The sequence below is a fragment of the Ambystoma mexicanum genome, chromosome 7q (genome assembly GCF_040938575.1).
Source record: "Ambystoma mexicanum isolate Mex_15411 chromosome 7q, UKY_AmexF1_1, whole genome shotgun sequence".
Taxonomy (NCBI): Eukaryota; Metazoa; Chordata; class Amphibia; order Caudata; family Ambystomatidae; genus Ambystoma; species Ambystoma mexicanum.
The window spans coordinates 21476551-21503930 of record NC_090941.1 but is presented as its reverse complement, the minus strand read 5'-3'; the positions used below and the strand labels follow the sequence as shown (position 1 = coordinate 21503930).

At 47.2% G+C, this 27380-nt stretch overlaps 1 protein-coding gene across 1 annotated transcript in view; it reads right to left on the bottom strand.

Moving 5' to 3' along the window:
• Positions 1 to 27380, bottom strand: part of TOMM70 (translocase of outer mitochondrial membrane 70) — a 561013-nt gene that overhangs the window by 389468 nt on the left and 144165 nt on the right. Inside the window, exons 4-5 of the mRNA XM_069639990.1 lie at positions 24421 to 24530; positions 11223 to 11371 (exon numbers count right to left, since the gene is read on the bottom strand). Of these exons, the coding sequence (XP_069496091.1) occupies positions 11223 to 11371; positions 24421 to 24530 (259 nt within the window). The remainder of the gene's footprint in view (positions 1 to 11222; positions 11372 to 24420; positions 24531 to 27380) is intronic.

Here is a 27380-nt window from a genome sequence, read left to right as displayed (position 1 = left end):
GGTCATCTCTTTTAAAGCGGACAGTTGTGCTCCAAGACACAATCTTTCGGAGTCGTCGACGGTGGTTTCACGGACGATGGCTTCGCCGACGGCGGTTTCATGGACGAAGACTTTGAAGATGGTTGATCCGTCGACGAGAGCTTGTTGGACGAGAGATTGGTGGATGACTGCTACGTGGACAATGACTTCGATTAGGAGGATTTGGTCGTGGACGATGAGGCTTGGAGTGTTGTCGTAGTTCATGGTGGCTTCATCGACGGCTTGGTCGTCGTTGAGTCCCTGAACTTGCTGCCGCTCCTGGACAGCTTCTCTGTGGATGACTGACCCCCCCTGCCCCCACCCCTCCTGTTTTTTTAAAACGCCTCCTTACCTTTGGAGGTGGTTTTTTCTTCAGGATGACACGCCTTGTGGTGTCCTGAGTCCAAGGAAGGCATAGAAAAAGGTGGCTTCCAACTTTCTTTTAGCCTTATGAGAGGGAGAGGAACTCCTTTCCACTGAAGAGGCCCTTCTCTTAGAAGTTTGTCTCTCAGATGGTTTAGTAGACGATACAGGAGCTGTCTTGGCAGACTCCTCGCCAGAGGACAGACCTTTGGCTTCTGCTGGGTCTGTCTTGCAGGGTTTTGGTGGAGAAAGTCCTACAAATGGCCCCGGGGACGCCGTAGGGTTGCAGGCTGCCTTGTCCAAACTCAAGGAATACTCGGATCTCAATTCCTTGACCATTAATTCGAACAAATCTAAAGTCATTATTTTCAGCCCGCTAAACTCCAGCCTTTTGAACGGCATCTAGAGGGGAACAAACTTGAGGTAGTCGACGAATATAAATATCATGCAGTTGTATTTGATAGGAGACTAACTGGCTCATGTCATCTGGAGCTACTCGAGCAAAAATGTGCCCAAGTCCTGGGCGGGCTGTACAAGATGGGCAGGAGTGGTGGGGATATTGGCACAACTGTATTTGGCCAAGATCCTGCCGCTACTACTGTATGGTGCTGAGGTTTGGGCTATTGGTAAATTTGCGATGCTAAACAGACTGGAGTGCAAGCTATTGAAGAAACCTTTTTTCCTCCTGTGCCTGCTCCTGGAGAGCACATTTACACTGAATTTGATCTGGCCCCATGTAAAGTGAGATTTCAGTTGTCCTGTGCTAACATCTGCTGGAAACTGACCAAAGCTCCTAGTGGTTCCCTAAATTGGTTTATATCAGAGGATGCAAGGACTAAGGCCCATCTAATGCCAAATAGCAATCTGGTGAATATTATGGTAATTATTGTGGACCATCGGCATACCCTGGCAATCTGTTTGGGCAAGTGTACTAGTTACGCAAAACACAAACTGCATATGAAAACCATCATTTTCATCAAACTCTGAAAAGGGGAACTGTGTTCTATTCAATGAATATATTTCTCAAAGTGTCCTACTACCTAACTATATCCACATCTTTGTGGTCAACTTCTTGGTATGGTATGTAAGGAACTCATGTTGGCAACAGTAAAGACAGTTCAAGTGTGTTTATTAAACTGCAAAGGTAGATTGGAAAAACTCCCAATCGAAATGTAAGATGGGAACAAACTTAGACCATCAAATAATAATAAGGCAGTCTTAGTGGCGTTGTGTCAAATAAAACCTATTGCCAATCCTTATGCTAAATACAAAAAGATATGGGGGATAATGTTTTTAAGACGGAAGTGTTCACAAATGATAAGTCACGATGTTGTACTTGAGGTCTCCCTTTCAGCACGGGACAAGGTGGGACTCTGGAGCACAGCACACGCTCAAGCTTTCCCAGCACGAGATAACAGTTCCACTTTCAGCAATCCGGGCATTCAGTGGTTAAGTCTCTTTCCTATCAAAAAGTCTCTTGCCGCAGTGACTGGTTCCAGGTGCATCTTGTGCCCGATCTTGTTGAGTATGGGGGGGGGGGGGGGGGTGGGGGGAATGTAAAATTTCCCTGACCACGTTATCCAGAGACCGTTCCCCTTGGATCCGTTCTGAGGGTATCTGGGAAGCGTAATCTTGGCATTGTGCGTTGTACAGAGTTGCGAACAAGTCGAACTCTGGCAAGCCCCCATTCCGCGAAGACAAAGTCCCTGCTGAGCACGTCTGCCCGGAGATAGAGTTCCCCTGGAACGTGTTGGGACAACAGGAACATCTTGTATTTGAGACCCATTTCCAAATGTTCTGGGACAGTTTGGACAGCCCTGGAGAGTGAGTGCCCCCTTGCTTGTTCAGGTAATACATGGCCGTGGTGCTGTCTATGAGGATCAGGACCATCTTCCCCTGCAACTGTCTGAAAAGCTTTCAGTGCTTTGAATACAGCCAACAGCTCCAACAGATTTATGTGGTTGGGCGCTACTGCTGGGGAACAAATGCTGTGCTATGTCTGCTGAAGCAGGTGAGGGCCCCCCCCCCCCACCCTGTGAGAGATGTGTCCGTCATGAGAGTGGCTTCTACTGCGGGGGTATTGAAGGATTTTCCCTTCATGAGGTTCTTCCTCGACCACAATGGCAGAGAGAGAATGAGGGCTGTTGAGACAACCACTAGATCGTCCCATTGTCTGCTTGCCTGACACCACTGGCTGTTGAGCCACTCTTGCATGGGATGCATGCGCAACCGGGCGTGAGGAACCAAGTAAATGCAGGACGCCATCATTCCTCGCACTCGCATCATGGCCTTGCGGACCATCACCTCTCAACTGCTACATATCGAGGGATCTGAAACAGCATGTTTTGAACCCTCTCGTTGGGAGGAGACAACAAGGCCATCTTCTGTCCGAATTAGAGCTCCCAGAAACTGCTCGACTTGGGTATAAGATGGATTTCTGCTCATTTATGGAGAATCCCAGACTGAAGAAGAGGTCCATCGTCTTTTGAGTATTTGACAGGCATGTTCCGTAGTAATCCCCTGTTATGAGCCAGTCGTCGAGGTAAGGATAAACTGGAATGGATTGCCTGTGTAGTTGCGCTGCTGCAACTGCCAGTACCTTTGCAAATACCCTTGGGGCTGAGGCAATGCCGAAGAGTAGTACTTTGAACCGGTAGTGTTTGTCCTCTATCATGAACCTTCGGTATTTTCTGTGTGCCGTCAGCATTGCAATATGAATGTATGCATCTTTCATGTCTAATGTTGCTAAGTAATCCCCTGTGTTAGCCGAGGAATTACTTCTTGCAGTGTGACCATATGAAACCTCTGAGGTTTGACAAATTTGTTTGCTGGGTGCAAGTCTAGCACAGGGCGCATGGTGAGATCCTTTTTGGGTACAAGGAAGTACGCTGAATAAATACCCTCTTACCTGTAGAAGAGACGACTTCTATTGTGCCCTTTTCCTACAAGATCTCAACCTCTTGCAGCAGGATTCATAGGCGTTCTGTTAGGCGTCTTGATCTCAAGAGGTCTGAATCGAGGTGGTCGGCAGAACTCAATGCAGTACCCGTGGGAAACGGTATTGAGCTCCCACTGGTGTGTTATCCCCTCCCATGCCTGCAGAAATTATGTTAGACTACCCCCGACCGGGGAGACCTGGGAGGGGACCCGGATCTCAAAGTCATTTTTGACCTGGAGCCGGGGACCCTCTGGGGGTGGAATTACGACCCCTTCCTTTTCCACTGTGTTGTCCTCTGTGTGGATACGGGGTGGAGGAGCTAGATCCCGGACCGGAGGACCAGTTATTCCCCGAAGCATACTGGTTGTGAGGTGAGCGAGAATAGGACTACCCATGAAAGGAACAACAAGAACCTCCTCCTCTTTGTTGAAAAGGCCTTTTAGTAATTTGGTTCAAGGTCTTCAGAGTCTTGTGTTCTTGCTTTGCAGTCTCAAGAGCCTCGGCAACAGCCTTGCCAAACAAGTTGGAATCTTCCACCGGCTTGTTAATTAATGCTGCCTGGGTTTCTGGCTTGAAACCAGAGTTTCTCAACCAGGCGTGCCTTTTTAGTAGTGTACCCTGGGCCAACGTTCTTCCCGCTGTTTCAGCAGCGTCTAAAGTATTCTTCAGATTATTATGGTTAACCTGCTTGCCATTGGATATAACGGCAAGTTGGCGCGCCCGCACAGGTTCTGGGACCTCTTGAAGGCCCTCCTGCAACAGGTTCCATTGAACCTCGGAATAGCTAGCCAATAGCATGGTGTTGTTGGCTATACGGATCGAGTATGCTGCAGCAGTCGTAACCCTCTTCCACAGTGCATACAATTTTTGCCTCATCAGGCGGTGCCTCGCCTGTAGACAGGGGGGACACCTGCCCTTTTCCTCATTGTCGTAACAACCAGTGAATCCGGAGTGGCGTGCCCCCTAATGTAAAGGGGGTTGGTAGGGGAACAGCGAAATAGTTTCTCCACTCTTGGATTAACAGCCCTGGTCTGAGCGGGTGTTAAGGAAGGAGCAAGGTGCCGTTTTATAGATTTTATTAATGGGATCGCCCGACTGGCAGGAGGCTTTTGCTTTAATAGGTCTTGATGCAGGACCCCACTCTACACAGGTGTGGATGAAGGGAAGCTGGTTTGGACGACGGCCACCGATGTCAACGCAGTGGGACACACGACGCAGTCTGACTTTGCTTGCTCCCTGTAGTCCCCTCGATGCTGGAACCACACAATGTGGCAGAGAGGAGTCTTGTGGCACATGCAGTTGATCCCCAAAGTTCCAGTCTGTAGCACGACAGCCCAAACTCACGGTTGGGCAACCACTGGGTGATTCTAGGGCACTTCAGAGGGCTCTACTTTGCAGGTATCCAAGCAGACGACAAGAATGGATGTTCCCTCCACTCCAAATGTGTAAAAGCTCCTTCGCAGGACTCCTGGAGATCACCTAGAAGAACAAGTTACTTCTTATCTGGTAACGTTCTTTCGATGGGATGTTCCTCCGACGTATTCCTTATCTTCATAGATCATCTCCAGCTTGCTGGCTTCGGAATATTTTTCTTCAGTAGAGGGCGCTGCGCGTCGACGTCCCTCGACAGCCTCCGCATCGGCGCCGACGTCATCATGTGTATAAATAGACTCGCGAAAAGGGGTCGATATTCTTTTCTCTACACCAGCTGAAAAACGTGTTCCAACGGCAGCGGTATAAAGTCTTTGTTGCTGGCCTTCTTGCCGAAAGCAACACCTCCATGACGTCATCTGGAGGTCCCAATCCTTGTATCTCAACCTTTCAGATACCAAGCGTGAAGGTTGGGAGTTCTGATTGTCTGGATGGAGAACCGGACCTCCCTTCTACGAGAGAAGATTCTCCATGATTCTCCATGAGTGGAAGACGAATTGGAGGGCAGATGGACATGTCCAGAAGGTCCGGGTACCACGTTCTCCTGGCCCAGTCCGGGGCAATTAGGATCATGGCTTTCCGGAACCTCCTCAACCGCCTGATCATTTGAGGAATGACAGGGACTGGAGGAAACGCGTACAGAAGTGGAAACTCCCAGTCCACTACGAACGCATTCCCTAGAGCTCCTCTCGGGGGAAATTCCCTTGAACAAAACTGATCGCACTTCCTGTTGATGCTGGTGGCGAACAGATCCACTTGAGGGGTTCCCCAAAGGGTGATCTGTTGAAGGACTTCCTGAGCTAGTTCCCACCCGTGGGAGACTGTACTCTGCCTGCTCAGAGCGTCCGCCGTCAAGTTTTTCTCTCCGGCCAAGTGAACTGCCGATAGAGAGATTCCTTCTTGGATTGCCCAGAACCAGAGCTGCATCACCTCTCTGCACAGAGGCAGTGATCCTACGCCTCCTCTTTTATTGAGCTAGTGCATGTCTACTGTGTTGTCCGTCATTATCAGGACATTTCTCCCCCTGTACAGATGGCAGAAAAGCCTTCAGCACTAGTCTGATTGCTCTCAGCTCTAACAGGTTGATATGTAGTCTGGACTCCGATGGAGACCAACGACCGCTGATGGTCAAGTCGTTGGCATGTGCTTCCCACCCCGTGAGTGAAGCATCTGTGACTACTGTCATCTCCGGCCATGGTTGCCAAAAAAGTTCTCCTTTCAAAATGTTCCCCCCGACAGGCCCACAACTGAAGGTCTGGAGCCACCTTGTCCGGAACCTGAAGGAGGTCTGTCATTCTCCCTGAGAATTGCGACCACTGAATTCTTAGTGCCCACTGAAGAGATCTCATTCTCAGGCGAGTCTCTGGCACAACGAAGATGCAGGATGCCGTGAGGCCTAGCAACCTCAAAAAGTCGAAGGCTGGGAGACGTTGGGCATTTTGAAACTTGGTGACCATCTGCAGAATATCTTGAGCCCTCACCTCTGGTGGCGAGGCTTTTCCCAGGGAAGTGTCCAGGACTGCTCCAATGAACTGGAGTCTCTGTGATGGTATCATCTGTGACTTCTTTAAATTGAGGGAGAAGCTCAGTTTGTGAAGGAAGTGGCAGACATAATCTAGCTGGATCTGAGCTTGTTCCGGAGATACAGCTCTGATCAGCCAATCGTCCAGGTAGGGATAGACATGAATCCCTTCCCTCCTTAGACTTGCAGCCACTACCGACATTAGCTTGGTGAAGACCCTCGGGGCGGAGGTGAGCCCAAATGGCAGAACTCGAAATTTATAATGAGAGCCGCCAATTGCGAACCTCAGGCATTTCCTGTGTTTGAGATGGATTGGCACATGGAAATAAGCATCCTGAAGGTCCAGAGATACCAGCCAGTCCTGGAGCTGGAGGGCCTGAAGGATCTGAGAGAGAGTTACCATCTTGAACTTGTCCTTCCTGAGGAACTTGTTCAATTCTCGCAAGTCCAAGATAGGTCTCAGTCCTCCGTCCTCCTTCAGTAATAGGAAGTAGAGGGGGGGGGGGGGGGGGGGGGGGAATGAGGGAGTACCAGAGCCCTTGTTCCTCTCCGCTATAGGTACCGGTTCTATGGCACATTTCTCCAGCAGGTCTACAATTTCCTTTAAGAGGAGCGAATCTGGAACTTTCCGAGAGCTGTTCCCCGGTGGATGACTGAGGAATGCGTAGAAAAGGCAGGCAGTAACCTTGGGCAACTGTCTCCATTGCCCAAGCATCTGACGTAATAGCCTGCCATTCCGTCAGATGTTGAGTTAGCCTGTCCCCTACTGGTGTCTTGTGAGGAGAGTCCTCAGTGATTTAGAGGCGGCTGATGCAGGTGCCGAGGTTAAAGAGGCACCTGCTGCTGCAGCTTTTGTATTTTTACCCCGTCCACCTCGGGTTAATCTTTTTTGACTTCTTTGAACTGACTGTCCTCTGCCTTTTCCGAATGCAGAATAAAATCAAAAGGACTTCTCTCCAAGAGGTTCCTGTGGGGCGATATGGCGTTTGACGGATTGCAGCTCCCAGGGATTTTGCTGCTGCTTTGGATGTCTAACTTTTCTAGGCTGTCATCCGCCTTCTTACCAAACAAAGAAGAGCCGTCAAAGGGCATATTTAAAAGTCTGGCTTGTACATCTGAAGCAAACCCAGACTTTCGCAACCACGCAAATCTGCGGGTTGTAGTACTTGCCGCCATGGCCCTACTGATGCGGTCAGCAGAATCAATGCCAGTTTGAAGGGATTCGCGTCTTTACCATCCTTAATGATGTTTAGAAACGCTTCCCTTTCTTCTCCCTCTGGGAGGCAGTCAGCCGCTGATGAAGCACACTCCCAAAGTGTATGGCTGAACCTTGCAAGCGTACAAGTAGCGTTAATAGATTTCAACACCATGCTACATGCAGAAAAGACTCTTAGTCGTCTCTTTTGTCATCCCTGTCCTGTGGAACAGTAGGGTATGCCGATCTACTGCCTGATGAAGTTGCTGCTTGAACAACCAGACTCTCTGGAGTTGGAGGTTTAGACAAAAATTCAGGGTCAGTAGCAGATACTCTATATTTGGCTGATCACTTCTTGTTAACCGCCAGGATAACCTCAGGAGTTTCCCAGTTAGCCAATATTTTTCTTTGTAATGCAGCGTGAAATGGAACCACACAATCCTCCTGTGGGTCTTTAACTAAAATGTCTGTAAGGTCATCCTGTTGGAATGCAGGTGAAGGTGTAGACCAACCCATGAATTCTATAATTCTTGCTATTAAAATTCTGTAAGGGGTCTCGGCATGTTCCCCTGGGTCTGGTTTGGCAAATTATATTTCTGGTGAAGTATCTAACCCACTTGCCTCATGTAAGGATTCTCTAAGATCCTTTAACCTATTTTCCTGAGAGGTAAATTCCTCTGGTTCAGGTGTTGCAGATCTCTGCAACCCAAAGGGTCTGTCTTGATCCGAATCCTCCCCTTCCTCATAAATTGAAGACAAAGGTCTGAAATGATCAGACCTTGGAAATGGCTTAAATCCCATTTCCAGAGCAGAAGGGGCTAAATTTGTCATAATTGGTTGAGTAAACGTCAACGCGGACGTTAAAGGATTCGAAAATACCAAAAAAGGTGTCGAGAAGATTGGAAGAGGCCTCGAAGAACTCGAGAGGATCGGAATCCTACTCGAGGTTGTCGATGACATTCTCGAAGTTGTGTTAGAGGCCCTGGGTATGACCACTGGCTGTGAGGTAGTGGCGGCCGTGGGTTTGTTCTTTTTTGGCGTCGGCGTCGAAGACAGCGTCGATTCTATCGACCTATGCGTCGATAAGCCCTTCGATAATGGCGTCGATGACGCAGATTTATGCGTCAAAGGGACTTTCGACGATGGCGTCGATGGCACAGTGCCTTTGCTCGAGGGTTTGTGACGCTCTCGAGTAGTTTCTTTTGCCGGGTGCAAAGACTCGCAGCAGTTCGATTTTTTCGGGTCTTTCACCCAGGGTATCACCCTCAGCTGTCTTCGAGGGGGTCGAGGCCGCTTTCTCGAAGACGCTAAGCATCCTTTTACGGAATTCCTCCCACTCAGCCCGAGAGCCATGTTTTGTGGGGCAGGTGACTCTTTCCGGAGAAACAGAAGAAGAGGAAGGGGATCTCTGACGTCTTACTTGAATGCTTGGATCTCGAAGAGTGGTGGGAACTGCTTCAAGACCTAGAACGAGAATGTTTCCTGTGTCGGCGAGGAGACGAATGTCTCGACTCTACCGAGGAAACTTTCGAAGGAGTCGAACTGTCTTACCTCTCTCAAGCTTCCCCTTACGCTCCTTCAAGGCTTACGCCGCCATGGACATGCAGTTCTCGCACTCTGAACATTGGTGCTCCGATGCCAGGCACCACAAACAGATCCTGTGAGGATCTGTCAACGACATTTTCTTTCCAGAGTCTCTGCATTTTTTGAAGTTGGACCGTGGCGTCGTCGGTTCGGATGAGGAAGCCATCGAGTAAGAGTTGGTATTCGAGGAATAATGAAGAATATATCTGACTAACAAAATGAGCAACGTGATTCCGAGGCCCACGAAGCACAGAAAAACGGAACTGAGCAACAGACGCTGCGCAAGTCTATTTATACGCATGATGACGTCCACCGATACGGAGGCTGTCGAGGGATATCGGCTCGAGGGACGTCGACGCGCAGCGCCCTCTACTGAAGAAAAATTTTCCGAGGTCAGCAAGCTGGAGATCTATCAAGATAAGGAATACGTCGGAGGACACAATCCCTTCGAAGACAGGGCACTTCCAGGACAGCAGCAGATGTTGGTGGCCAAGCCTTCTTCCAACAGGTCCACGGTCTCCTTACACATCTTGCAGATGGATAGGACACTTGGCTCTTCCAGGATCTCTCTGGAATGAATGGGTGCAGAGGTCCTCTTATCCAAAAGGCAGGTACGAGCCAAAACGCCACTAGCCAATCTAAGATCTGGCTCTCGCAAACACCTCAGCAGTCCAATCAGGATCACTGGTGGCACAGCTCATGCATACCGTTCAGACACACTGAAACCAGTTTGTGGATTGGGACTAGACCGTCCAAATCCACTTTCTGGCTGCAAACACACATTGCCCTGCAGTAGCCTGCGAAAAACCTCAGCTTTCCTGGACACTGGAAGTTCATATAAAGACGTTCCTGTCCTCACAGGTCATGAAGAAGGGTTAGTGACAAGATGGCCAAGTGAAACTAAAAACCTCATGGCATTGCCATGTTTGCACACTAGCCAGAGTAGGGCAGTAAGTGCGTTAAGGCTAAAACAAAATACACAACAAAGCCTCACCTAAAGTAACCAAAAATCCACTGAGTTAGTCTAGGGCAAAATAAAGTTTACTGCATTGTAATATGCATTGTACAATGATAAAACAAACAAGACTAAAGGAGGCCTGAAGGACGTCAGATCCCCATGGCAAAAGAGAAAAGGTCAGTGTAGTGAAGTCAAAGGCTTCACTGCAATGTGAAAAGTTCATGTCAGATTCTAAAATAAAAAGCAAAAAGTTTGGGGGGGGGTCCATAAAAATGGAGGGAAAGGTGCTGTAAAGAGAAATCTTTCCCATCAGTCCCATAAAAAGGGACAAAAGAACCCCAATAATGGAATTCTGCCCCAACAGTACCATTCTGGGTAGGGTTGCTAATGTTTAATCCCTTCATTTCTTCTAGGTACTAGATTGAAGTATATAGTTTGCCTGTTATAATGTTTATTAGAGGCTGTTCAAGAATCCTGTGACTTAACATGTTGGCATTTGTGGCCCTAATAACGACTAATGCATTTAACTGATGTCTAGAGTTCCCTTAAGAGTGGGAACAGTCTACCCCCAAGGTCTGTTACTGTTCCGCTATATCCAAATGAATTCCTTTTTTTATATTAATGTGATTTATGGGTAACCCTATGATAAGGTATATACAGTTGTGTAGTGTCCACTTTGGTTTTGGACAACTGTACCCATTTACCAACTTTCTCCCTTGCCTTAAGCAAAGCCAAGCTGCTCGGCTATTGCTACCCAAAGAGAGTTTGGTATTCCCTTTCTTTGGAACCGAGGCTTAGGGTAGATTTTTCTGCACACCTATCCAAATGGGTGTGGAAAAATCACATTCAGTGATGCATCCCCTTCACCAACCCGCGTAGCTTTTATGCTGGAGATAGGCTGTTTGGCCAGAAAGGTTAGCAACCAATTCGTCTCTGCAAAGACCGGAAGGACTAAGTCCCAGGTGATGAAGAGCTTGCATGAGTCAAATGAAAATGTAAACTTAAAAGAAATACTGTCCAAACCGGCTTAAAACCACAAAAGAGGGGATGTAAAGTGGAACAGACATAACTGAAATGTGAGAGAAGAAAAGGGACAACAATTTATGAACAAATGGAGCTCGTCAAATACAAAAACAATTTCATTTCACCAAGCAGGTAGGTACATATGATGCCTGCAATGCCAAAAACAACATGCAGTGATAAACACACTCACTTTTCTTTCACTTCTGCTGCTTCGCCCTCCTTATCTTTGTCTTCATCAGATTTCTCCCCCTTTAGCATGGGCTGAGAGATGATATCATCCGTGAAAGAGCTGAAATAAGATTTGATGAACTGAGGCGACGGCATGAGGGGTTCACGGTTCTGGCATAAGAAATGTTAATAGAAGGTCAAAGTAATGGTCAATGAAGGAACATTCTTGACGTTTGTCAAAAATGTTAAGCAATCTATGCTACAAATAAAAGATTACACAAACAAGTAGAATAGAAAATATGTAATTAATCATACAAACATTTTTTTAAAAATAGACTTTAACTGTGGGGTTGGGAGAGCGAAAGTGTTTACTGCTCCACTCAAACATTGCAAGGCCGCAAATAAAACTATACAGGGCTTGCGAAAGGACATGGACCCCAATAATAATGCATTTCCCAACCTATTCTCACGATAAGCATCAGAAAGCTTGATTGCTTGGCAAAACATGTATTTGCAAAGTCAGAACTTGGCAATGCTCAAAGTAATGCATTCGGCTACGCAGGCTACTGGCCAGCAAAAGTCTGGTTAGAAGACCTAAAAGGAGGAACAAGCACTGAGTCATGTAGGAGTATGGTGCCATTTCCAAATGGCACTCCCCTTCACAAAAAAGGCACCCCATTCCATTTCAGAGTGCAGTTCATTGCATGCCATATCCATTCACCATCATCCTTGGTCCCTCTCTTAGCCAAAGCGCCACCCTGAAGCACAACACCTATGAAAGAAAAATGTGAAACCGAACCAATACTAATTAGATTACAGCAGCTTTTCGTTCCCCAAAATGCCACCTACACACACTATACCAATAGGTTTGCCCGACTAGGAAACAAAACTAAAAAGGGGACAAAAATAAGTGCACCAACTCCTGGGACTTTAAAAACACAAGCAATATTCCGCTTTCCTCCCCTCTGTCCCAGACTCCAACATCTATGGTACCAAACAACAACCCTAAAGGAAATAGCCCTGAATGAAAGATGGTGAAGAGTCATCTTGATCCCCTTTCAAATAGCCTATACAAATATGGTCCCAAGCCCCACTCAGTTTTGTTGTCAGCTGATCCACTTTCTCCTTTAGAAGCAACTCTATATTTATCGCAAGAAACCAGAATAATGAAAATGTTTTGAAATACGCAAAGTCCTAGGCGTGCAAAAGATAGGCAATGTTATTTGCTATAACAGTGGCTCTCCTGGTATGGGATACATTACTCACCATAATCGTATTTCTGATGCTTGTATCTGCTTAGATTCACATGCTGTGCATAGGCTGACATCTAGTGGAAGCTGCGGAGTATTACAGTTTGTTTTTCGAAACTCAAAAATGGGCGTCGACACAGGGCATGCCAGTAATACTATCCCTACTGTGACGTCCACTGTACCAAAGATCCCTCATGCGTCTAGGATCCTCAGATTGTATTTTTTCTGACATGAGGTAGCATGAGGAGTAGCGCGAGTACAGATAATCCAAGCAGATAGATAGAAAGGTAAGACTACAAGCAACCATGCGCCTTCTCTCAGAGGGGAGGAAGGGTGGGTCGCATGTGAATCTAAGCAGATACAAGCATCAGAAATACGATTACGGTGAGTAATGTATCCCTTCTGAGGCTTGTGGAATCTGCTTGGATCACATGCTGTGCATAGATTAGCGAGCAGTACCTGAAGGAGGTGGGATGTGAAAAGGGTCATGAGCAAATAAGTGACTTAGAACCGCTTGTCCCACTTGTGTATCTGCCTTGGAATGGGTGTCAATGCAGTAATGCTGAGTAAAAGTGTGAATAGAGCTCCAAGTAGCTGCTTTGCAAATGGTGTCAAGGGGTACATTTGCAATGAAAGCCAGAGTGGCCCCAATGCCTCTAGTAGAGTGGGCTCTTGGCGTGAAAGGCAGAGTTCTTTCAGAGAGTGAGTAACACAGCTGGATACAGTTAATAATCCACTTCGAGATGGCACCCTTAGAGACGCGATCCCCCTCTCTGCCTCTAGCTACGGAGACAAACAGTTGATCTGTTTTCCTTAGCGGTCTGGTTTTATTTACATAGTAGAGGACCGCCCTACGCACATCTAGGGTGTGTAGTTTCACCTCAGCCGAGCTTTGAGGGTCCTGGAAGAAAGCCGGAAGCTCGATGGACTGGTTTACGTGGAATTTAGATATAAACTTAGGTGAGAACCCAGGGTGTGTGCGTAAAACCAGTTTGTCTTTATGGACAGTAAAGAAGGGATCCTGCACTGACAGAGCCTGAATTTCACTGACCCTTCTTATAGAAGTAATAGCTACTAAGAAGGCCGTTTTATAAGTCATGTGTTTGAGACTGCTTTTATGCATGGGCTCGAAAGGGGGGCCCATGAGCTTAGATAGCACCACATTAAGGTCCCAGCCTGGTGGTGGGTTCGAAATAGGAGGGTGAAGTCTCTTTACTCCTTCCATGAAGGCTTTAACTACTGGTACTTTCCACCACGAGACCTTGTTATGGGAAGTGGTGTATGCCAACAGGGCTGCCAGGTGTACTTTCAGCGAGTTAAAAACCAATCCTGCATCTAGCAGGTGGAGCATGTATGTAACAATAGTGGAAGGAGTGCAATCAACTGGGTTGATTTCTCTACTCTGGCACCAGATAACAAATCTGTTCCACTTGTCAAAGTAACAGTGCCTTGTGTTTGGTTTCCTAGATTCCTTTAGGATGTCTCTGTGGTAGATGGAGATGTCCAAACTCTATGACCTCAGGAGCCATGTTGCCAGGTTCATTGAGTTGGGTTGCTGATGCACTGTTTGACCTTGGTGCTGGGACAGTAGGTTGTACCAGGCTGGAAGTTTGATGGGCTTGCACACCGCCATCCTGCGTAGGTGTGGGAACCACGGTTGTCTTGCCCACATTGGAGCAACTAGGACGAGTGTCATCGACTCTCTGTTCATCTTGTTCACCACCTTCCTGATGAGGAGTTGGTGGAAAAGCGTACGCAAACATCCCTGACCAGTTCATCCACAGGGCGTTCCCCTGGGAGTCTGGTTGGGGGAACCTGGATGCAAATCCTGGGCATTGTCTGTTTTCGCTTGTGGCGAATAAGTCTATAGTGGGGAAACCCACTGAGAGAAGATATCTTCTACTACCTCTCTGTGTAGAACCCATTCGTGTTCCTCTGGGAGGGAGTCTCTGCTCAGAGCATCCGCTAGGGAACTGAGCTGCCCTGGAACATGTTGTGATGACAGGAAGATGTTCCGTCTGAGTGCCCAGATCCAGATTTTCTGGGCAAGCTTGCACAGATTTGGTGAACAAGTCCCTCCTTGCTTGTTCAGGTAGAACATGGCTGTTGTGCTGTCCGTCCGGATTTGCACTGACAGGTTTAGTAGGTGGGGCTCGAACGCTTGAAGCGCTCTGAATACTGCCAGAAGCTCTAGCAGGTTGATGTGGTTCTTGGCCACTGAGGGAGACCAGAGACCCTGAGCTGTGTGGTGGAGATGGTGAGCTCCCCACCCCGTCAGACATGCATCGGTAGTGACTACTGCCTGTACTTCTGGATCGTAAAAGGGTTTTTTCCCTGTGCAAGATTCTCTCTTGTCCACCAGTGAAGGCTTTGTACTAGTGTTGACGAAACGACCACTAGATCGTCCCTCTGACCACTTGCCTGAGGCCACTGTTTCGCCAGCCATTCCTGCATGGGACGCAGGCGTGCGTGGGAGACCAGTTAAATACATGACGCCATCATGCCCAGTAAACGCATTGCTTTGCGTACCGTTATTTGGTGACCGGACTGATATTGCGGAATTTGCAGTAGTATATTCCGAATTCTTTCCTCTGAAGGAAAGGTCAACCCCTCTTGAGTATCTAGGATTGCTCCTATGAACTGTTTGGAGGTGCTTGGCACCAGGCTTGACTTTTTCTCGTTGATTGAGAAGCCTAATTCGTGGAGGAGGTCGATAGTCCTTTGAATGTTTGTCCTGCAAATTACTGGGGTTTCCCCAGTTATGAGCCAGTCGTCCAGATAAGGGTACACCGGGATTGCCTCCCTGCGTAGGTGTGCAGCCGCCACCGCCAGTACCTTGGTGAATACCCTTGTGCCAAAGCTATCCCGAAGGGCAGTACCTTGAATTGGTAGTGCCGACTGTCCACCTTGAAGCGCAAGTACCTTCTGTGTGCTGGGAACATGGAAATATGAAAATAGGCATCTTTCATATCCAAGGATGCCATGTAATCCCCCTTTTTTAGGAGGGGGATTACCTCTTGTAGCGTAGTCATACGAAACTTTTGAGGCTTGACATACTTGTTGGCAGGCCGTAAATCCAATACTGGGCGCATTGTCAAATCTTTTTTTGGCACAAGGAAGTAAGTTGAATAAATACCCTTGTTTACCTGGTGTCCCGGGACGAGTTCTATCGCGTCCTTTGCTAGCAGAATGGCGATCTTCTCGAGGAGAATCTTCTGATGAGTGTACTCTTTGTCGTGGAGGATGGTTCCGGGGACGCTGCAGTAGTTCTATACAGTACCCTGTGGATACTGTTGACAGCACCCATCTGTCTGATGTGATCCCTTCCCAAGCCTGGGTGAAGTTGGAAATGCGTCCCCCTACTGGGGTTGCATGAGAAAGGACCCTGAACTGAGCGTCACTGCTTTGGTGGAGGCGTGCCACCTCCTTTGCTGGGGCTGCCTCTGCCTTTACCACGTCCTCTCCTATTACCCCTGCCATACCCCTGGGTAGACTGTTGGCTGTTGTTCCACTGTGTACCCTGCCCCTGGGAATAGTTAGATCCTCTCTGGGAATTTTGGCCGCGTGGGCGGCGAACATTACTATTCCCTCTCTGGTTAGGGGGTTTATTGGTTAACTGGCCAAGGGACTGGAGTGTCTCGTATTCATCCTTGGCATTCTTCAGTGCGTCCGCGACCGCCTTACCAAACAGATCGGCTTCCACCGGTTTGTCCAACAATGATGCCTAGGTTTCTGCCTTAAAACCAGACTGCCGTAACCACGCATGTCTCTTGATAACAGTACCTTCTGCTATCAATCTGCCTGCGTTGTCCGTGGCGTCAAAGGTTGCTTTTAAAATGCAACCAGACACGGCTCCACCCTCTGCGGAAATCCGAGCTAACTGGCCCTTTAAGGGTTCCGGTGCAGAGGCTATGAGTGCCGCGACTTCGTCCCACTGATGGCAGTTGTAGCTGGCCAACAGGGTGGTGGAGTTTGCAATCCTTGCCTGATAGGCGGACGTTGAGGCTACTTTCCTGCCGAAACCATATAGTTTTTTGCTCTCCTTGTCTGGAGGAGCTTCGGACGATGACAAGGGTGTTCCAGCCCTCTTACTAGTGTTAGTGACAACTAGTGAGTCTGGCTTCAGATGTCCTCTTATATAGAGAGGATCCGACTGGGCTGCCCTGAAAAGTTTTCTCAACTCTGGGATTGACTGCTCTGGTGAGGTTCGGGTTCACCAGGGACGGGTCTATTCTTCGCTGGATAGGGGTGGTCTGGGCAACAGGCCTCCTTTCTCCTACTAACTCCTCGGCGAAGACCCTCTCCTCCTGGACATCGTGGGTGTCAATATGGAAATGTTCTGCTGCACGTGCGAGAACCTCGCTCAGGAGGGGTTGGTTATCGACAGGGGAGTCGGTAACTGGGGCTTCCTTTTCTACCGGGGAATCTACTCTGTAGGTTTCAGGGTCTTCCTCTTCTTGGTCCTCATCGTCCCCATAGTAGCCCGTCCCGGTTTGCTCTTCTACCATGCCAAAATCTTGGTCCTCACCAAAGGAAGTCTCTTCTTGATATAGTAAGTATGGTCGTGAGTATGGTTGTACCTCGAAGGGGTCTGTAGACCTCATTGGTGTCTCAAACCGGGGCTTCTTACTCGGGGGATAGGATCATTAGAGCCTGAGGGTGTAGCCCCTTGTGGATCATATGAAAGGAAATGGTCTGGATTTTTATCGTAAAAGTCTGCCAAGGAAGACATCCTTGACATGACCCTATCTATGTCACCACTGGACCATTTTTTGGAACTGGGAATGACTCAGAATGTTTTGGAGATTTATCTTGAGTAGATTTGCTCTTTGAAATATCAGCAGACCTGGTCTTGTCTGCCTGTTTAGGAGGAGTGGAGTGTTTTACAGGTGTGGAAGAGTGCAGAGGCTGCTTCTTCTGCTGTTTTCCCCCCTCCCCGTGAGTGGAAAAGTGTTTTCCCTGTCCCTTTGTGGCTCTGGAGGTTTTCGATGCCTGGCGTCGAGGATCGGGGGTAGAGTCCCTGTCCTTCGAACGTGGGGCCGTGCTGATCTCGTCTGCGGGCTCTGACTCCTGGAGTGCGGCCTGGGGGTGGAAGTCGTCTTCGTCTTCCGACGATCGAACTTCCGTTAGCCTAGAGAGTGAGGCACTCTTGGCAAGAGTGGATGATTGCCTTGAGTCATGCGGCGATCTCGAACGCCCAGAGGACACCGATTCGGACCGTTCTGTTTGTGCCTCTTTCCGAGCACTCGACGTCGTAGAGTCTCGGTTATACTTCGTGTGTTTAGTGTGGGTGGTGTGTGAAGCGCCTGTGTCGCCGGGGGTCTTCCCCATAGCCGCCCTGTCGGACTACCTTCCGAGGTCGGGGACCTGCGCTTGGCTGTCTTTCGACGCCGTAATGCCCTCGCCGTCCAAAAGCACGGCGTCGCTGCCATCGCTGAAGGCGCCCTCCGCTGCCATGGCCGCCTGCCTGGCGTGGTGGGCCCAACGCTTCGTCGAACGGTCCTTAAGTGTCTTAGGTTTAAACCTACTACACGCTCTGCAGTTCGCTTCGGGGTGGTCCCTCAGCAAGCAGAGATTGCACGTGGCGTACCTGTCGACCCAAGGGTATTATCAATTGCACTTGGGGCAGAATTGAAAAGGAGTACCCTCCATACGCACCTTGCAGCAGCGGGCTGTTAAGTGTAGGAAATGTATAAGGTGTACCTAGATACCAAGAGTGTAGAGTATGTCCAACCCCCCACTCTCCCTACTAGCTGGGCCGAGGCCAGAGGCCTTCCAAGGCCCGGGCCGAGGCCTTCCGAGGCCCAAATCCGTCGTGCAGCAGCCGGCGGTCGATTTCTTCTCCAGCTGGCGTTGAGTGTCGAAGTTCGACGTTGGGATGGGGAAGGATGTCAATTAATCAATATTTTAGCAAAAGTATGGCTAAGGCCAGGGGACTCCACAAAATGCTTCCGACCAGAAAAAAAACAATCTGAGGATCCTAGACGCGTGAGGGATCTTGGGTACAGTGGATGTCACTCTAGGGATAGTATTACTGGCACACCCTGTGTTGACGCCCATTTTCGAGTTTCGAAAAACAAACTAATACTCGGCAGCTTCCACTAGATGTCGGCCTATGCACAGCATGTGATCTAAGCAGATTCCACAAGCCTCAGAAATATTATTACAATGTTTACATGCAAAGTGAGAATCCCAAAACAAGGTAAACCCCCCAAAGACCTTGATCACCCCACACCCACACTTTTTTCCATGAACCATCAGTACACCCGCTCCACACCTCAGTGATGTATTTTAAGTTTGTGGTCCACAGCGTATCACCTACATTTTGATGCAATAATCACTGCATCCTACCAGTGTTCGCAGATGCCAACTTGTGGTAACCACCAAGTCCAATGAAGTTACGGCAAGTTTGCATGCTCAGCTTGCACAAACTGGAGCAAAAGCTCTTGATGGCGTCACCTGTGGCATAATAATCAAAGCATAATCTCACAAACGTATGGACCAAACATTGATGTCCCCGATTTTTACCTCAAGATAATCAAGCTAATAACCCCACTGGACAAAGCTAGGGTGATATGGGGCGGGTACTTCAACACCATACTCAATCCACAGATGGACAGAACCTCCAGGGTCCCCCGTATGCACACCAGAGCAGCACGTGCCATCCTGCAGTGCATGAACTATTTACCCCTCATTGACACCTGGAGAGAGACGGAGAGGAGTAAACTTTCCACTCCTCCGTCTATTACTCTGGATCACGCATAGATTACTGGCTATACTCCCCAAACCATGTCCCACATACAACAGACGGTTCCATCTTTCCTCGCACCATATCGGACCATTCCCCGGTATTACTAGGAATACAACTGTCGCAACAAGACCGCAGCAACCGGCTGCAGAGGATTCCCCCTGCTCTTCTACACAACACCACGATACTTGGCCCACTAAGAGTGGATCTTAAGGAATACTTTACTCATAACGAAGGCTCGGTGTGGACCATGTCCACAGTATGGGAATCCTTTAAGGTTTGGTTGAGGGGCCATATATTATCCCTAGCACATGGTTCTCTACGGGCCATACGATTAGAATTACAGTGAACAGAAACCCCAACTGCGGACACAGGAGAACACATATGCACTAACACCCGATGCGACTTCTTCAGCTTCACTTCATGCCCAATTAGACAAATTCCACAGACTGGGAGTTCCTGTACCAATCCCGCTCGGGCCAGGAGATATGGGGAAGGAAACAATGGCCAGCAGATCTCTCGGCAGACTGGTCAAGTCTGAGAATTATATACAACCAATCACTGTGTGTGTGGGAGGGACGGGAAAACTTACAAGGGGGAGAAAGCGATCAATAGGGTGTTCATGGAGTTTTATTCAACACTGTATGATAATGCCGACACGGTTTAGGATGATGACCTCACCCGGTATGCTAACTCAGTCCCTCTTCCCAGACTCTCGTCCGAATCCAGAGCTATACTGGAATTCCCTCTGACCGCTGAAGAGATGGGGTAGGCTATACAAGACCTTGCTACAGGATAAGCCCCCGGGCCTGATGGCCTTCCTATTGACATCTACAAAAGTTACTTGCCAGAACTTCCTCCTAAGCTGTTAGCACTATGGAGGAGGCCAACATCACTGGGACACTCTCTCCCCCCGCCCCCCATCATTAAGGGAGGCCGTCATCTCAGTCTTGCTCACACCCAACAAACCTCTGCAGGAGGATGCATCCTGTCACCCACTCTCCCTAATTAATACAGTCACAAAAATATTTGCATGCCAGGTCATAGCAAACCAGTTAACACCCCCACATGAACCACCTGGTACATCCGGACCAATCAGGATTCATCCCGGCCAGACCCACTTCTTTGAATTTGCGTAGGCTCTTCGCAATAATCTCCCAGCTGAACCCCAGGGCCAAAGTGATCGTAGCCTCCCTTGACACTGAGAAAGCGTTTGATTTTGTGCCCTGGAAATAAATGTTTGCCGTCCTGGGGTGGTTTGGGATGGGACCCCAGTTCCTAAGTTATATCCAATTATTATACAAGGACCCCTGTGCAGTGGTCAGAACAAAATCATACCCGCTCACCCAGGTTTGCACTTTGCAAGGGCACATAACAGGGTTGTTTACTATCTCCCCTCATTTCCGCCTTCACCATTGAATTCATGGCGGCTCTGATACACCAAAAACATTCCAATCGGTGGATACGGATAAGAGTCCTCCCTACCCCCCAAACTCATCATTATATGCCAACAACACACCCCTATACTTTAGCAACCCCTGAGATCAACCTAGCCCCCATCATGCAGGACATAGATGAGTTTCCCAGGTATTCGGGATACATGATCAACCCCACTAAATCTAAAGTTATACCACTGACACGTGGAGCGTCTCATATGGGATCTAAATGCGATTCCAATGTTCTCCCAGTACAGCCCGATATCCCAGGGTGATGGTAGCCATCGACTGCCAGACCCTGTACTTAGCCAATTAGAAGCCATACATACCGATCCTGAGAACCATGCTCACCTCCGGATCGAAAAATATGCAGCCTCCCCCACCGACATTAGATCTGTGATATTCGCAAACTTTTATAGGGACACTACAGACATTGACCCTGTGGGTAGTATGGTAAAAGCCTAGTCCGGAATATTTATGCAGGTCGGGATCACTGTCCCTTATAGCAGCACATCCACCTTATGGCAATACTCTGGCATCTCCCCCTCGTACGACCCAGCACTGCAAAGAGACTGGGATCCCCAAGGACAACTGACACTCCTGGACATGTTCTCCCCCAATACCTCATTTGTGTCACTGGCCGACTTCCAAGCTAAGGTGGGGCATTGCCCCATAAAGGCTCTACTATACCACCAGATGAGAGCAGCATTTCGACATATGTGGCCCAAATTCCACTCCGAACCAGAAGACCATCCATTCACTAATGCCATCAGAGCGACAACTGGGGTCACCTGTGGCACCTCTACATTATATAAAACTGCTCAGACCCACAGCCCCACACGTAACATCATGAAGGCTGTATTGTAGAGAGACTTGGGCATGTCACTGGATGATACACATTGGACCCGACACTGCCAGCTCACCAAAACAGTCTGAGGTGGATACAATTTAAGGTCCTGAATCATCTGCACTTCACCCCCCCATACACTCCATAAAAATTGCAAAATGTTCCCAAGACCGCTCAGCTAGATGTCCCAAGTGGCATACGGCCGAAGCCGACTCATTCCACATGTACTGGGCATGCCCGCCCATTCAAGAGTTCTGGGCAAAGGTGGCGAACACCAAGCTATATACTAGATATCCCCATCCCTCCTACACCACTGAAGTGTTTGCTGGGGGATATCGGGAAGGTACCCATAAGGACACGCAGGTTATTCAATGTCGCCTGTGCAGTGGCAAAACAAAGTATCCTGAGGAATTGGAAAGCTAGGCTTGCCCCACCGCACAGTCATGGCGTAGGGACCTGTCCTATAGAAATGTGTGAGAAGAGGGCTTTGTTACTCTCGTAGCTCCATGAATAGACCCACAGACATGGGTCACTTTCCGATCCTAACCAGTCGAACACAAAACATCCCAGAAACCCCCGGATGAGCCTGATATATGATCCCTGAATCAATGAAAAGCTACAAATGTGATATATGTACTGTATTATGATCCATGTTTGTGACTGTCAATTCAATAAAGTTGTAAAAGAAATATATCACAGTAAATAATGTAGGCCTTTTGAAGCTAGAGAATCTGATTAGAATCACATTCTATGCATAAATTAGCACGCAGTACCTGGAGAAGGGGGTAGGATGTTTGACGGTACAACAGCAAATAGATGTCTTAATACCACTTGACCCACCTGGAAATCTGCTTTGGAGTGTGCATTTAAGCGGTATTATTGAGTAAACGTGTGAATGGAACTCAAGTAGCTGCTTTGCAAACTGCATCTTATGGAACATTTGCAATGAAAGCTAAAGTTAGCACCTGTACCTCAAGTAGAGTGGGCTCTCAGTGTGAAATGGAAGGATTTGTTAGATAATTAGTTGCAAACCTGGATGCATTTGGCTATCCATTTTGAGATCGTGGATTTAGAGACATATCTCCTTCCATACCAGCTGCTATGGAAACAAAGCTCATCATTTTTCGGTAGTGGTTTAGTTTTTTTCTATACAGTACATGGCAGCACTCTTTACATCTTGAGTATGGAAGCTTGTTTCAGCAGAATTAGTTGGGTTCGGGAAAAAAGCTGGAAGTGCAATGGATTGGCTAACATGGAACTTTGAGATTAACGTAGGTGAAAAGTGAGCATGTGTTCTGAGAACCACTTTGTCTTTTTGAATAGTAATAAAGTTATCTTGAACTGAAAGGGCTTGCAATTCACTGACCCTTCTTATTGGGGTTTAACATAGGTAAGGATGATTGATTATAAATATGAAAATCTTACCCAACATGCGTCGAAAATATATGGGAAGAACCCTGTGATGAGATTGATTTAGAACCATGCGCCTTACGCAGTTGCAAAAGCATTAATGGCTGAGAACGTGGACGTTCTCTGGGTTTCGGCGATAAGTGCCACTGTCTTTTTGGACAATGCCACTGAAGAATACCTGTGGGAAGTTTGTTTAGAGGGAGTGTGTGCCCTTGTCTTGTTTGTTTTATTATTTATAATGCGCGCCAGACCCGGAGGTATCAGGGCGCAAAGAGTAACAAGGAAATTCTCTGCTTAGGTTACAGTGCTGTACAATATATACAGAAGAAAGGTAAAAGACATTAACATTTTAGAAAAAAGATATATACAAGTAAAAAGAATCCTAAAAAACAGTCGGCTGTAGTGTGGCAGAAGTAGCGATATACACAATATATACAGTGGAGGGTGGTGTCTATAAGTCAAAGATGTGTCCATCATGGGGGTCAAGGCAGGCATTACTTGTCACCAGAGGACACCCCATAGCAATGCTGTTGGCATGCCTAGTGGAACTTGGGACGGACACGTGCGAGTCTGATGACTCCACCAGGTTGTCTTTGGCATCCAAACTGGAGCCGCAGCTGCCGTAGTTTTCCACGACCAAAGCGGCTGTGCCAGTGGGGGAACGGGATTCGGCATGCATGGGGCAGGCCGCCCACCACTTAGACAGGCGCACTAACAGTTTTGGGCTTAAAGAATTTACAGCTCTTGCAACGCCAGTCGTCATGGTCCCGAATAAGACAATTATTGCACTCGTTAGGAGCGTCTTTCCAAGGGGACTTCCAGTTACAGGAAGGACAACATTGAAACAGTGTTCTTTCCAGGTTTATCAGAAACAGTAAGGGCAGCCAAACACAGGAAAGTAGAGGAAAGTAGGAGAAAAGACATTCTCCAATTATCAGTAGAATGTTGGAAACCCCCACCTCTCCCTACTACGAAGGCCAGAGCCTGAAGGAAACCACTGTCTGTTGTCGAGAGTTCAGTCATTGAAGTCTTCAGGCAGTAATCTGTCTTCGATGAAAGCGAACATCGAAGATGCGATAATTATCAAAATATAGATATAACAAACAATATAACCATGTAACAAGAGAAGAGCTCCGCATTTATGGGACATACTAGTATGGTGGAAAAAAGCAATCCGACAGACCTCAAAGACTCATGGGTACAGTACACGTCACATATGGGATAGTGTTACGGTCACGCCCAGCCAACGTCCCTTTTCAAACTTCGAAAACAAGATGCAATACTCAGCGACATCCCCTAGATATTGGAATATATGAACGGCATGTGATTCTAAACATATTCACAAGCCTCAGAAATATATCCTGTAACAATTCAAAAGATAATAAGGTGTCATATGGAGTTGAACATTAAAGCATCACTATTATGCAACTGGCTCACATCTAGATCCGTAACACTTAATGACAAGTACTAGACATGTTTCAGAACATGCAAATCAGACTTAGCCTTCACAAAAGAAATAACAAACTTACCTTATACTTATCTTTGGCTTTTTCCTTCCCAAGGAGCTTAAGCACTTTATCGGCCAATAACATACTCTGTTGGTTTTGAAAACCTTCTAAAATGCAAACTGCAGTGACATCTAGAAAGAAATGTGAACATTAACATTGGATCAGGAAAAACCAGAAACTACCAATTCTTTGCATAAACCCTGCATATCCTTGCCCGTTAACAGGATCGCAACATTTTTCATAAATAAAAATTGAATTTCAATTGCAAATTATAAACACTGATTTTTCAGAAAGATCTCCCTTTACAGCACTTTTCCTTTTTTATGGACCCCCAAACCCTTTGCTTTTATTTTTGAATCTGACCGAACCTTTTACAATGCAGTGAAGTCTTCAGCTTCACTACATTGGCTTTTGCTCATTTGTCATGGGGAAACTGACATGTCCTTCAGGCTTTCAGTACTGGGTAACTGTTTCCCTTAGTCTTGTTGCACTGTTTTCACTTTTGGTAACTATTTATGGTTCCATGTTATTTCAGCGAAGACCCTTTCATCGAAATCTATTGCATCGTGGAGCCTATTTCGAAAGGCATTTCTTCGATGCAATTCTATTTTCGTACATGAAAGCAAGCATTGAGCACTCTGAAAGGGAAAGTCACAATGTAAACAGACATGTTCTTTTTTTGGGTCGTTTAATGAACAGACAGCTTTCTGCCAGCCACGCGAGTTGGATAGCAATGCAGAAATAAGTGTTATCCCCCAAGGGAACAGAGTCAGCAGTCGGCGAGTGTTAGGGCTCTGGACTACCCCCCCAAATGGCCACTGTGTTGTCACTACTATACGGAGACATGATACTAGTGGTGTCTTACCGGCACATTGCTATTGTACACGCTGGTTCTTTAAATTGAAGCGCACGCGGTATAGCAATTTCAGTAAATTCAATGAACTGACAGCTTCCTGGCATCTAGCCGAGGTGTACCGTCAGACAGGTAAGGCAGAGTAATGCAATTTTTGAACTTTTTCCACTTTTCAAGTATGTTAGTGGAATCGGTTCGGCAGGCTTAGGTAAATCTGTGTGTCCTATTAAGAACGAAAACGGCTCCAGAGCAAGTTTGCACATGGGACTTTTCAACTTGTTGCGTCCACAGGTAAGCGAGTGTGGCAGGGCATAGTGTGGCGAAGTGTGTCCCGGTGAGGGCGGGTGGCACTGGGGATGTGTGGACTGTCGCGCTGAACCAACGGCCATCTACTATTGCGGAAATGAACTCACGATGAACGGGAAAGCGATGCATTTCTCGCGTATAATAATAATACAGCGTGTAAAGAGTAAACTATGAAAGAACGCCATTCCCCATTTATCATTGTACAATGCAGGACAATGGGGTATACTTTTTGTTCTGCTAGGACTTTAATAGTTTAAGTGTGCCTAAGGTACAAGCTGGTGGCATCCGTTAGTTTTTGCTATTTTTGGCGCATTTTACTTTAGCCTTAAAGTATTTACCACATTTGGCTACCTACTGTGGCTAGTGTTCAAACATGGCCGTGCCACAAAGTTTTTAGTTTGTGCCTTGGCCATCTTGTCACTAACCCTTCTTCCTGTTGGGGAGATTTTTCATTTGTATGTCATATCCCCTCTGTGAGACACAGAGAACTATTTGCTGAACCTTTTTCCTAATCTTCTGAATGAGGGGAGCCTTTTTCCCCTCATTTATTCCTTTTGCTTCGACTGTGGGAACTCTTGTTCATCCTGCTTGACTTTATTTTTATGGAGTCTAGCTTTTCTCCATTCTTTTTAAAGGCATCTACTTTTGAAGCACAAAGCACCCTTTGTGTAGTGTTGCTGAGCTCCCTTTGGGAACTCCTTTGTATATTCTTTTATTTTTCTACTATTGTTCTCAAGATTAGAAGGATACTTTTTATCCATCTTAGCTTTTACCTTGTGGAGTGGTGAGGTGATAAGTCTCCCCTTTCACATTGCTTTATGTTACAGTGAAAAGCATACAAGTATGGCTGGTGGCAGCGGACCTGTTCTACCGACTTTTGTGCAATTTATGCTTGCAGGCTGTTTTCACAGCTGCAGTTATGCACAGAAGGGTGACAATTTATGCAAAACAGTGGCTTATTTTTATTATCGACATTTGTGTGGTTGTCCTTTCTTGGTCCTTCTGCCAATGTGGCTTGGGAGAGGGGGGCTCCTGGTTTGAGGTTTGTCTATGGTGGGAAACCTTTGTGTAGCTTGCTCAGACTCTAGTGTGTCTGCGAGGACAGGCAGCATGGAAGAATCCCGAAACTCTGCTATCCCTTGTCTTCTAGTGTGCCTGAAAGGAACAAGTTCCCACTGGAGGGCTCGCTGTCCAGATTGGACAGCCACCCGCCCCTTTCTGTAAACTGCAGAGAGAGTTTGCAGAGAATGAGTGTGAAATCCTGATAAAAGCTATACAAATAGGTGGGCACCAAGTCAATCCCTCAGAAGAATGTTGATCAGTTAATACCACTTATGGTTAAAGCAAAAAATATATAAATTTAAAAGAGCAGACTGAGGAAAAGTCCAGAGACACCCGGACTTAAAATACAGCAATGCAGAAAGCTGGATGAAAAATATCAAGCTAATCAGTCACTCACAAACTGTACCCCTTGGGGTTACTATTTATAATTCCACAAAGACAAACTGCCGCTGTATATTTAGTAAATGTGGTAAATGATTTCATTCCAGATGTTCAAAAGTAGAAAACAGAAGTCATTAGTGGTCGAAACAAAGTTTATCTGTTCAATTCTGGTTTCTTAATAAATCAGAGGTCAGCAATTCCATTAAATGCATAAAGGGCTCAAATGCCAATGCATTTCGGAGTTTAATTACTCCGAAATCAGGGCGAACCCTATTGGCCATCATGGATTACAACATCACATTATGCAATGTCAACATTTAGACAAATCGAAAAAAATTCAAATCATGAAAGATACATATTTACATAGCATAGATGTTCC